At 42.9% G+C, this 13,821-nt stretch overlaps 1 protein-coding gene across 1 annotated transcript in view; it reads right to left on the bottom strand.

Moving 5' to 3' along the window:
• The window catches only part of ephb2b (eph receptor B2b), a 192,350-nt gene that overhangs the window by 111,244 nt on the left and 67,285 nt on the right, over positions 1–13,821 (bottom strand). The window contains exon 2 of the mRNA XM_083771730.1: positions 13,396–13,475. Coding sequence (XP_083627856.1) covers positions 13,396–13,475 — 80 coding nt within the window. The remainder of the gene's footprint in view (positions 1–13,395; positions 13,476–13,821) is intronic.

Genomic DNA, 13,821 nt, shown 5'->3' with positions numbered 1-13,821 from the left:
AATCGTATTATAAAAGTAATCAAATCAAGAAAAATTAAAGAACAAATTTCCCTTTGGAGATTTCTTCTGGGTATAGTTTACTCCAAAATCCGCATAATGCACGCAAATTGACATGCGCTCTTACAGGCTCCAGATGCAACCTCTGCGGTTTTCCAATCCACTTGGCTACGGATCAAAACCCAAGGCCCTCTGCTAAAAAAGAAAGAAAAGAAAGAAGAAAAAAAACTCCATGCATTCTAACTGCCAAGTGAATCATGACCTTGACCCCAGAATATGAGCGGAGGAAAAACCTTCGTTAACCCGTCGCCCCTATTTCTTTTTTTACGTTTTCACCCCGCCAGAAATGGCAGAAATCTACGCATTGCAATGCAAAGCGTTGCAGGTCAGCTATTTGCCCTATAACTAAGTATATAGGGCTTAAGTGCTTAACCCCCAGAGCCACTTTGCACCAGCCCGCTCCCTGCACTGCTCTCAACCCCGCTCTTTCCTCCACCCTTCCCTTCACTCTTCACTTCACAGCTGACATAATTTCCCAAATTAGTGTGTGCTTAGTGAGGATTTTGACAGCGTTTTGACAGGTTGAGAGAATAAAGTCACCCTTTCCTGTTGCGGAGTGGCATTCCATCAAACACTCTGACTAATTAGAACGGCATTTGTTTTTAATTCCCATGTCTCAATTAATCACTGCTATGTGAAATGTTAAGGTTTTTTCTTGTTCTTTCCTCTTTTTTTCCCTCCACAATTCTTGCAACCCATTCTCCAGCTTGAGCCAGTCCAAATCCACCATGCGACACAGACAAACAGTATTGTACAGCCAAGGACACAACAGCTTGTTTATCTGGATCTCAGTCACTGACCGTCTCTACCAAATTGGCAAACTGTAAAACAAGCTAAAATTAAGCTTGAACAGAAGCACTTTTCAATGATTATGCATAGAAACTAGAATGCTCATGATACCTGTGTACTGTCAAATTAAGGATATGTACACAGTGAAGTTGGTGCAGAGCTACCAACCTGCACACATTTTGTGTACCAACCATGCAATTCTAGGCGTATAGACACCTAGAATTGCGTGGTTGGTACACAAAATGTGTGCAGGTTGGTAGCTCTGTTGGTGGTATACTATAAAGCATTCTGGGGCACATGCAATACTGTTAAGCTCCTGCCGTTGCGTTGCACTGCGCTGTGGCATTCTGTCATCAGCCATTGTGCGCAGACACGACTCCCATTCATGCATTCATCCTGCATCCTACATGGAATGTTGTACTACAGAAGATAAAAACATATATCCACAAACCGTTCCATGTGACTTCTGTGCAGTACAGAGCAAAACAATGCCTCTCTGATGGCCGTAAACATGGAGCAGTACTACAGCCAACATTTAGAGAGTTTTGATAGATTTATTTCTTTATTTAAGTGTCATGCTTCCAAGGAAGCCCAGCCCATAATGGACTTACACTACAGGACACTTTTACTTTCATTTTACATAAACAATGACAACGGGGAACAGAACTGTAGTACCTCTGTGGTTTCAATGAACTTAACACTATATGAAAGTGCATGTCAGAATCAATCTCACTGCCAATGGAATCTAAACCTATTTTACATCCATTTGTATATATTCAACATATGCACATTAGACTTGGTAGTGATGGCATGATAGAAGACTTTCTTTCTTTTTTTTTGGGTCTGTTTTGTATATTTCTAGCTGTTTTTAAATCAACCCCTGCTACCTAATCGTACCCACTGCCCAGACATCCGTGGGTCATGAGTAGCCGTTGACCTTGCCACCATCTCTTTAATGAGTGTCGCTCCATGTGAACCAAGGACAGGGGGTGGACATCCCCATGCTCCATGTCGCACCATCAGACTTAAATAAAAATTAATGTGTTGAGATGGGGTTGCTGCTAATGAGAGATGGAAACCAGGGCAAACTGAGGGGAAAGTGCTGGGGCCGGACTATAAAGCAAAGCTAAAAAAAAAAAAGACCCCAAACAAAATGTGTTTTGATGGAGGGCCCCTTTTGTCCTGTCACAGCTTTTTCTGCCGTCCTTTCATCAAAGGCAGTGGAGGGAAGCAAATGGGATATAATAAGAACCTAGCGATCAAGCTCTGGGTGTGAAATTAGACGAAACGTCTTCATTTTCACAGTACTCACGCACACGCGTGCGTGTGCGCACACACACACACACACACACACACACACACACACACACACACACACACACACACACACACACACACACACACACACACACACACACACACACACACACACACACACACACACACACCTAACCCCCTGCTCCTCATCCAGAATAGTGCTTAAGAGTGTTGGTCATGTGGTTTAAGTGGAGAGACTGGAGGTAAGGGTGGCGGAGAGGGATTAGTAAGGGTGAGCCGAGACGAGGTCCTCTGAAAAATAATAATGTAGCCATTTCTCCACTGAGATTGCTTTCACCACATTAAAATGTAAAATGTTATTTATTTCCGAGCCTCTGTCAGAGTGAGGCAGTCAACAGCCACAGGGCTAGCTGCAGAGAGCTTATTCACATGACCGGACTCAAAATAAGAAAATGTGTGGAATAAACACTATGGACTTGTAACAAGAGCCCAGTGATCAAAGGCATTTCCTTCTATGGCACTTGAACGTTGAATAGCCAAAGGCCTACTTAAATGAATACATAAGGAGATAAATCACATTTCTCAAATGTTTTGCCCGATACATTACATCTTTTTAGACATAATAAGGGTTTTTTTAATGGCGCACTGCATGTGTTTGCTCACTCCGAGGCACACCACACACGCGCACACACGCACACGCACACGCACACGCACACACACACACACACACACACACACACACACACATACACATACACATACACACACACACACACACACACACACACACACACACACACACACACACACACACACACACACACACACACACTTCAACCCACCATCAAAGAGGGTGAGTGACTGTAATCATCAACACCCTAACATGAGTCGTTCTCGCAGGGCCTGTAACATTTTTGAAAAGCTGAGTCATCATCATAGTCATGCAGTGGAATACATTCATGGGCTGCCATGCTTAGCATTCTATAAAAAAAATAAAAAAAATAAAATCTGATGCATTATACTCCTATTTCACATTCCCAATCCTAATGTAGCCCAAATCACGTTACACTAAGTCCAACTGAAAGTGAGACATGGGGACATGTTGAAGCCTGCACTGCTGTATTACATCAACCATTGGTTTACCTATCAAAGCAATCATACTCTCCGGATTATTAAATTGCCCAGTGTTTATAATACTGCAGTCCCTCCTGTTATCTATAATCTGCAGAATTTGAAAAGTTAAATTATTATTATTATTATTATTATTTTATGTTTTAATTAAAATTACTTTACTAGCTTAATTGCTTTCAATCACTATTATTTCATTAACAAAAGCACTTTCTCAGTTGTAAAAATAAACAAAATAAAATAAACAAATAAATAAACAAACAAACAAACAAACAAACAAACAAATAAATAAATACAATTAAAAAGCAAAAGAAATCTAAAGGGGTGTGCAAAAACAGCAGCTTCATCTCTCTAAAGTCTAAACGCTCCCCCTGTGCAGACTGAGAGACCTCGGTTAAAACCAGTATGGATCGTGGTGGTTATAGGGTGTGTTGCAGACTCCTCTCTTCCTCTGGAGTGATATTAGGTGCTACAGTTCAGCGAAGCTCCCTTGGAACAGGGTTCAGGATCAATAAGCCCTCTGCCACTCCGGGAGGGGGAGAAAAGTTCAGCTGACCCGCAATCTATACAGTAAGTCTCCCTGACAGCGGGTATCTGCTTCATCTGAAACGCAGAGCGGAACGCGCCGTCAGGCCTGAATTATAGACTACGAGCAACTGCTACAGCCGAAACAATCCCCAAAAGACGTGCCTCTTGCGCTTCTTTTGCCAAATGAAAAAGGAGAAAATAAGCCTTGGACCTCGTACAGGACCTCTGTGTAACATTAAGTGGTTGGAGTCCTCTTTGTTCCTGTTTAGTTCACTCCCGGGACTGCTGCACTCTAAGCCGCCACTCAAACAGTAAAAAGTCTTCACCGTTTTGAGTCTTTATAATATACAAGGGAGCAGCTACAATAGAAGGTCAGTGTACTGCACAAGGACACAATAACCCACAACAAATGCTTTTTGAACTGGGACTATTCTGCTCCAAGATTAAAAGGCCTTTGTGATTTGACAAATCATGAACTGTGCATTTCTCACGTGTTGTCATTGCAGACTTTGAATCAACATGGCAAGACTTTGGCAAAGGAAGGAGAGCCACATTACATTAGTACCGTTCAGTCACTGACAAATGTAAATAAATAATTCACACAAAAGCAGGCAGAGAATGCTGTGGAAAACACCCGGGGCGCCATTGTCCTATTTGCAGTTGTGGGAAATCTGTCAGAGCTAGACTGCCTGCCCTGGAAGGGACAGCGGGACAAATGACACCCACTCCACATTCGGTTACTAACAGAGACTCTCAACCTCACGGAGGGCAGAGTCTCTCTCTCTCTCTCACACAACACACACACACACACACACACACACACACACACACACACACACACACACACACACACACACACACACACACACACACACACACACACACACACACACACACACACACACTCACTCACACACACCACGCACAGTAGAACTGTCTGCTGCAGTCAACTTCAATTATCATTGTCCACTCGTAATGCACAACATGTGAACCTAGACAAACAAGCTTCCTATTGCCTATTTAACCCCCGTTCCTGCCAATATACATGTGGATTAGTTTTGCATAATTTTGCCTGCGACTGAATCAAAGACATGACAATGACGATGCCAGTGCAGGATTGTTGTTTGTGGTCGCATTAAAATATAACTAGTTTAATCCAGAAAACATTGTAAATTAAAATGAGTGGGCACATCCATCTGCAGAGCGTCTGAAACACATACATTTGTTTCAACAAATTACCAGGAAAGAAGTACTGTAGTACGCAATACAAGGAGAAGTACGCCATGTTGGTCAGCCAGACATACTTAAACAATTATACATAAGCAACCTCAACCTTAAATCATGAGCAGTTCATTTCATCCCCTAAAATATTCTCGCAGCATAAACAATCTTGCATTCTTGCGACTGTGTTGTGCGTCCTCGCCGTCCTGAAGTGACTCGGGTTATATCCCGGTGAAGTGGAATATGACGGATGCATAATGATAACCTTAGCCCGCACACACCACCTCATTATGTTCCCCCTCCTATGCAGAAGACCTCAGTTATCCTTCCACAGCGTGCTTGTGTGTTCCCCCACGACCATGAATCTATTTCTAAACCAGTGCTGTGTTGACAGTACTCCAACCGGAACTGTGGACAGGTCAGGAAGGTCCGCAGCTCTAATGTTCACACATCCCTCAGCTCCACTTAAGACTGACCACTTAACCCTGCATGCTGAACACTGTCCACTTGACCCCACTCTTAGCCAGTAAGGGATTATAAATATAACCACCGTAGTGCTGTTCTCTAAACTGTAAACTAAAGTGTTAATCCTTAATCACTGTTGGGGGGAAAAAAACATTTTGCTCTTTTTTTTCCCGGTTTCAGAAGGCACACAGCTTAGCCGGGAAAATGAAGTTATGTTTTATTTTATTTTCTTTCATTTGATATTTTTGAGGGGCGCTAGCCCCTCCTATATTCAGCTATAGTGTCGTCATGTAGACAAGCAAATCAGCTATTTTCGTCCTACACATTGTCCCATTGACAATGAATAAAGCAATAAGCCACAAGATGTCTCAGGTTACTGTGGATTTTAGAAGTGGTGAGACACGAGCGCAGCCCATTATAAAATCCCATTATATAATCCACGGTAAACTGGGGCCTCGCGTGGCTTATTGCTTTTCTAAAACGGTTACAAACATATAGCAATATTAACCTAATAAAACTATTAAATTCACAAAAGTAGCTACGCTTTGCGCCCACCAGAGCGAGCAACACTTCCTTGTTTTTAGTCAGCCAGTGTGACGGGGGTTATAGGAGGCGCTTGATGTCTTTACGAGGCCACCCGGAGCTACACATTCACAGTCATATGAGCGCGGGCGGTTTAGACGCCCGCACGGCATGGGCTTGTAAGGCAATCAAGTGCTCCCCTTCCCCAGTACAGCTACAGAGCTGTGGGATCAGCTGGGAATTATATGAAGTGATTGAAGGTGTGGATTATCGTGACAGTAACCAGCCAATCAGAATCAAGTATTGGGACTAACCGTTTTAGAACGGAGCTAATCTGTATTTTTGTTAAATTCCCATTGACAATGAATGGAGAATTTTAATCACAGTGCAGCACTTTATAACATGATAATTCTTGTTTAAGTGGTATATTGTATGGCCGAATATATTTCGGAGCATCCAAGTCCTCAGACAGAAACCTTGACCTACTTGATTGTTCCTGGCATCCTATGTGGATAGGCTAAGGCGTATGAACTTCCTCTTTGTTCACAGCAGTCTGCCTACAACAAAGTATGCCTAGGGATAAACTCTGGACTGATAGCCTACATATTACATTCGTTTTCAAAGTTTTAGGGCCTTGCTAAAACACAATAATGTAGATGTGTCTCTCGAGAGTCGATTTCGGCTCGGTTACAACTTCAAGTTCATTGCACATTACTAAAAGATTGAACAGACAAGATATACTGCCGGAAAATGCACAAGGGGTGGGGTTATAAAACATGATTCATGTGTTGAACAGCACGGTTGTCGCAAAACAAATCACTTACAAACATGCCATGTATATCCTATAGCTATTCGAGAAAGCAACTCAAATTCAAGACAAAAACATGACAATTACATAAGGCTCGCTGACGTTCAAGTGAGGAGACATCAACTGTCATAACATCTCCTTGACTAAAAGTAACACTGTTGCTTATTTGTATTTCCATCTCGCGGCGACGTATCATATAACGAGTTAAGATGTATTTCATGAAGCTATACGGCGTAGTGAAAGCCAACTGCTGCTGTGGTGCTGTGCCGAATGTTACTGATCCCCCGGCTAAGCCGCCGAAGCCGCGCATGTGTGTGTAAGACAATAGCTTCTGTAAAGCACCTCTTGCTGTTATATTGAGAGAGAGAGGGAGATCTGTGTTCCCACACCTGTCGCCCTGGGCCATAGGGGACAGGCTATCGTCATTTCTCTCACCCTGGATCTCCGAAGGGGCACAACCATATCAATGTAAACAATCTCAGAGTCCGTGTTGATAAGGCTGATACCTGAATAAATCCTTAAGAGCATGTTCACATTTTAGTACGCTTCAAGAGAGGGACAGAGCACTAGTAACTGTTGTGGTTTTGAACAAGGGTGACGGAGTGACACTAGTCTATAGCAGTGATACTAAACCTTTTTAATTTCAAGGACCCCATGTATCTCTGGGAACCCAATCTACAGAGTAAAATAATCATTAGAGTTGATTTAGGTCAAAAATAGGGTCTGGTAAAGAAACTGATTTATTATTGATTCAACGTTTCGATCACTAGGATCTTCTTGAGTGAATATGAGTGAATACGAATAGGAGTGGGAGTGAACCTTGTATTTCGCTAACCAATAACAGTGCAGAATGGCGTTGCTCCAAATTTGGAAAGCACACAAGCTTAAAATGTACGGGGGCAGCGTTATTAATGTGATTTAATGATGTCAGGCAGGACTCAGGAAACGGGGGGTAAACAAAATCTCTCTGATCACCGAAACATGAAACAAGAGTAATTTTAACGCAGTGCATGACTTCGGTCAGAATCACTGTAGCCTAATGTCTCCTCATGCCCAAGAGACATCTGTGTTATTATGTATTAAAGCATGCCAATGCCAGTGTGTTATGTTCACCATCAGATCTCCAAATCGATGTGGATAACTACAGATAAAGTATGGCACAATGATGTTATGGATTGACGACGTTCTTATGAGAATTATGAGAAGTAGGCTATTAGAGAACATTTATCAGTTGCATGAAGATGTCTCTCCCTATCTCTCCTCTGGGAAAATGCGCACGAGTGCTCCATTTTTTACTTGACAGAGCTCAGGCTGCCAGCCGCTATGCTGCACCAAAAACATCTGATCTCTCTTAGGTCACAACGCGTCGCAGCACATTGTCAGCTTGTAGATCAGGTATGCTCGCACGCAACAAAAATTGCTAAATTGGCTCCATTTGATAGCAACACCACACGTTTGTTAACATGCATTGCAGCATCAAAAAATATATAATTATATTACACTTAACACATTTGATACGAGTATAATCATCCTATTAAATAAATATGTGAGGTGCTGAGGATGAGTATACTCGTTCTAATGCGGTTAATATCGATTTAAGATTTCGTCACTATTTTCCATTTTTGGAATCGCTCCGGTTGCTAGGCACGGTTGCTAGGGCCTCGCCTGCATTGCGTCTGCAGGACTAACTCCATTAGCTTCTGTATTAGCGACGGCCTTTCCACGGTCTTTTCTCTGAAAATACGGCGCTGGCCATGGCGTTGATCAGTTCGGCGATGTTCGGAGGTCATTTCTGATTTTCCGGTCATCGCGATTAGAATATTGGTGTTTCCTGGAGACAGGATAGACGTTGCCTTAGCTCGCTAGCATAGGCACTATTGGTGATAGCATTCAAGATGGCAATAAACCGAGGGGCACGGTGGCACAGTTGGTAGTGCTGTCGCCTCACAGCTAGAAGGTCCTGGGTTCGATTCCCGCTCGGGGCGCTGTGGGTGCTGGCGGCGTGTTTCCTCCTCCGCGTCATCAGTGCCCATACCCGAAGGCGGGGTTGGCGAAAGGGCCTTTCTGTGTGGAGTTTGCATGTTCTCCCCGTGTCCCCTAGGGTAGGTACCCTCACAAAAACATGCAGTAATCCTGGTCTCTAAACTGCCTCCCCCTGGCCAGCCGGGGCACCTGATGGAGGGGAAAGGAACTGGTTGGAATAACGTGTTCCTTCCACGCGCTACGTCCAACCAGGGAAACTCCCCCCTGTCAGGTGTAAAGGAGCAACTTGGACACTCAAGCATGAAGGAAGCATGAGTTAAGTCCGTTGCTCTCCCCAGGTTGGCGGAGGGTGTGTAGAGCCCAGGATCACATTAGATGATTAACACAGGGGTGAAAAATGGGTTACAAAATCGTGGGATAAAAATTATAAAAAATAAAATAAAAAGATGGCGATAAACCGGATGTGTGTCATACTTAAACAGACTCTGATCTGGTGGCCCCCAAGCCCGATGTTGAACTTGAGCGCAAAGCACTTGTGTCGCAGGGAATATACTGTAGCGATGTAGTGCTAAAAGCACTTAGCGGTGGTATAGCATCGGCAGAAGATATTGTACAAATGTAACATCATGGTCTGAAGTTATCTATGCACATTTGAGTCGAGTCGAGTTTAGTGCACATTTATGGACACATTCCTCTGATGGCACATTTCTGTGGACACGGTGGCATAGACTGTCATAGACTGTGACGTATGCGGAGTATGCATAAGAGCCCTTCATGCTGGTGCTATGCCTGTGCTCTGACGTCACTCACTTTACCGCTGCATTTTCAACCCAGCTTTTGCAGTTTCCATTTCAAACAGGAAGTGAATGCTGCCATTACTACATCCGTGTAATAAAGTAAATTTCTCTTCAGAAGCGTTAATATTGTAACCGCAATGCAGCATACAATCAGAGATGAGCCCAGAATGTCCGCGTTCTGTTCAACCACCGTGGATGCAGCCTAGAATCCGAGAAAAAAGTGTTTTAAAAACGGCGCTGAAACAGGCACTGGACGGCAGGCACAGCTGACACGATTGGCTACGCCCAATCACGTGACGCAGTGCAATGCATGTTGGGTTACAGGTGCATGATGGGAGGCCGAGTTTTCTTTCTACTTTTCTTTTCTTTTTGGCGTTTCGTTTGGCGTTAGATGTGAACGCACTGAAGGCGCACAACCTTCTAGCAGACCTATAAGACCGGGTCCATTTGGTTCCTAACTATCAATATACTCCTCCTCAAGGTTCCCCAGACTCCACGTTGAGTACCAGTGGTCTACTGTACCGTTTGATCTGTCCAGGTGTGCCGCGAGATTTGTCCGAAAGTAACACTTTTCATAGCCTAAAAATCTCGGGGCACATCGGCGTTAACGTGCTGCGTTAACCCGATAAATAAATATCGGGGTCTCACTCTGCACAGAGCCTCTGGGTCTGCAGCGGCCAGGAGGCGGTGTGTCTGTGTGTGTGTGTGTGTGTGTGTGTGCGCGCGCGTGTGAGAGGGAGGTAAACAGTCAGCAACACGTTCAATTTCTACTTCTACTAAAGAAAGAGGCAGCGATGGAGCCATAAGTCCATATCCATAAATTCGGGGACATAAATTGCGCAAAATACTGTTAAACATGACGGCATCAGCCTTCTGCATCCTCCTAGCCGTTGTGTGCTAAGCTAAATCATCATACAGAACAGTCAACACGGCATTGACCAGGGTTGCCACATTGACTGAGAGGGAAACAAGCAACCAGGTCTATGAAAATGTTAACAGGCCAGATCAAGTCAGAAAATCCGAAAAAGTCAGAAAATAAATCTAGAATAAGCAACAATATTGCTGTCTGTCAAACATCATTGTCCAATGTTGTTTTAGAGCAGTGGTTCTCAAACATTTTCATGTCATGGACCACTAATATTATATATATATATATATATATATATATATATATATATATTTACTATATATACACACCGGTATATATACAGTATATACACAAACCGTATATCTAGGTGTGCCCCGAGATTTTTAGGCTATGAAAAGTGTGCCCTGGGACAAAAAAGGTTGAGAAACACTGGTCTAGACTAGGGTAGGAAAGTCTTACAAAGAACGAGTCCCACAGATAAGCAGCTGTGAAAAGCTCTATGCAAGTGCATCTGTGTAAAGAGAGTCAAGGGACATTAAATTTGATTGGAAGAGAAAATAACCCTGGAATCAGGATGTCTCACACATGGAACCCGAGAACGCTCTTAGGGGTCCTCAGTCCTCAACTCTGATGTACAGTGTACCCTGACCCTAAATTCACCCAGGCCAGTTCAAGGCTATAGCACATTTCACAGTGCAAAGCAGAGCTTTCATCAGCATCCATTCTATTTGAGGAGGAAAGTTTGATTTTATTAGTCTTAAGTCTCATTATAACTGGTTATTATTATTTATACCGAAGACTCATGTGATTATTTTTCTAGCTTGTTGCCAAGATGAAAGGAGGATATGATGTAAACAGCCTTTAACCCAATTAGACCTGAGAGCAGATTCTACAATGACAGTTGTCTGAAAAACCTATGTTTCTATATTAGTGGACTGGTGCTCACACTATTTCATGTCAAGGTCACTATGTAATTGGCTGCGGACGCACATCTGAAAATATGTCGTTCCAGGGACCCTCCCAGAAGCAAAGATTTGAGTAAAAACCGTATATTCAAAGATGTGCGCCACATTTTCACGATTGTTCGAAAATAGCAGATTCACAAGCTTGTAGCGTGAGTAAATGGTAAATGGTGCATTTATATAGTGCCTTTATCCAAGGCGCTTTACATAGATTGTGCATCAATTCAACCATTCACACACACACATTCATACACTGATGGCGGCGGAAACCATGTAAGGCACCAACCAACACACCAGGAGCAATTAGGGGTTCAGTGTCTTGCTCAAGGACACATCGACACTAACTCTGGGGAAGCCTGGGTTCGAACTGGCAATCTTGCTGTTACCATCCGGCCACTGAGGGCTTGTAGATCTGCTATTTTTCAATAGCTAAAGCATTTTGGGCGGGAACCCTTTTTGGTGTTAGCATTATGTTATGCTTTAGCTATTGAAAAATAGCAGATCTACAAGCTCATAGCGCGCCACCGAGTGGCGCACTACGAGCTTGTAGGTCTGCTATTTTTGAAAAATCGAAGAACGACTGACATAGAAACATAGCTTTTTCAGAAAACTGTCAGGAGACATTTTTTTTATCTGATCTCAGGTCAAAACACCATAAGGGGTTCCCGTCCTGAATTTGTTAAGTTCCCCAACATTCTCGGAACAGGGTGGGATGGGATGGGGTGGGTTTGGGAGGTAACAGTAATGTTGGATCTTTTTTTCCGTTTAGATTGAATCCAGAGCTGGGAGAGGAAGACACCAGGAGTCTTTGTTCTGTGGTATTGATTGTCGGAATCAGCAAGGAGGAGACAGCATGCCCTCAGGTTGGGGAAGATGATGTTGTACTAAATTATTGCTGAGCAACTTTGAAGTCGTATCATTGGGCAGCGTTGAAGGAAATCTCTCCCACCCCCCCTTTTCTCATGCTTAAAGACACACAGCATAATAGAGTATAATTCAAACCAGCTTGAATACCAAACCACAGAAGCATAAATAATTGAATAAAATAGGGTGTGGTTTTCAAAAATGCATCAGCAAATAAGTCTACAACATGTTTTTTATATATTTCTTTTCTCCATTTGGGACCCATCCTAAGAAGTTTGAATCGTGCGGTGAGAGAAGAAGTGGAGGGGACTGCGTTTTGGCCGACTGGAAGAGGGCCTGGCTCACGTGTGGCTATAGGGAACCAAGGCCCTGGCACAGCGTGTGGAAATACTGTGCATCAAACGCCACTCAATCCACTGTAACACACAGTTCAATGCCTCACACACATTATGAACACAACTATTTAGCTGTGAGTTTATGATTGCTCAGTATTACGTCCATGAAGACATTTGGTACGGGTTCAGCGGGTGCAGATAAGGTCAAGACGTGTTAAGTTGAGATCATTAAAGGAAGGAAAATCCGACCACGCATTGGAGCTACAGTAGTAAATACTCCAACCAACTGTGGGGGGAAAAAGTAGTATGGGTTTCTAAGGGACTGCACGGAGCTCTGAAAAGTAATAATTGTCTATAGAGACCACACTTACGGAGTGTAAACTACTATTCAATTAAAAAAATGACTAGAGATTTACTTCTGTTAAAATGTATTATTTATCAATGCTTAACATTTCAGTTTTCCTCCCCAATGCTCTGCCTATAGCTGCGGTTCTCTCCGGGGAGCAGCCGGCCTCATTAATTGATCTTTGACCTTGAAGTGAGAAACTGAAACACACACCAGAAATATGTCCATCACGGAGCGCTGAGCAAATTTACACATTAGCATTGCTTTTAAATACAACAAAAGGGGACCACAGTCACCACATATTTAAATGTTCTCATAATTGAAAGGTCGTGTTGTGGGGGAAAAACTGCCTCCAGTTAAATTACGAAGCTAAATAGAAGGGTGATAATTAAATTATGAATCAAAACAAGTACAAAACGGGTGCGGGGAGATCATGTCACTTACGCTGTTGTCGCTGGTCCCCGACACAGGGTAGACCGTCCATCCCAGCTCTGCTGTAGCTGTGGTGGAGTCCATCAGAGTTTCTGTGAAGGAAGGAGAAGACCGCTCCATTAATACCCATGCAATGCCCCCCACATAAATCCATACTACTGTTGAAAATAGCACAAAATAACACAACACAACACACCACAACACAACACAATTTATATATTGTGTATATTGCTTTCATATGAATAAATAGTGTATTAATAGATTGGGCAGAAATACATGATTTATGTATTTTATTATAATCATTATAATAGTGACACTAATAGCGGAATACTGAAAATAATAATGATATTGCTTTTTTTAAGGAAGAAAAAGACAGTTCATAATGTTCTAGTGATGCAATAGAAATTGTCAATAATAAATAACCCAGATTTCAGTTAT

This window comes from Protomyctophum parallelum, assembly GCF_964188405.1.
Source record: "Protomyctophum parallelum genome assembly, chromosome: 8".
NCBI classification, from domain to species: Eukaryota; Metazoa; Chordata; class Actinopteri; order Myctophiformes; family Myctophidae; genus Protomyctophum; species Protomyctophum parallelum.
Note: the sequence above shows the minus strand (reverse complement) of the source record. Positions and strands in the feature narration are given on the sequence as shown.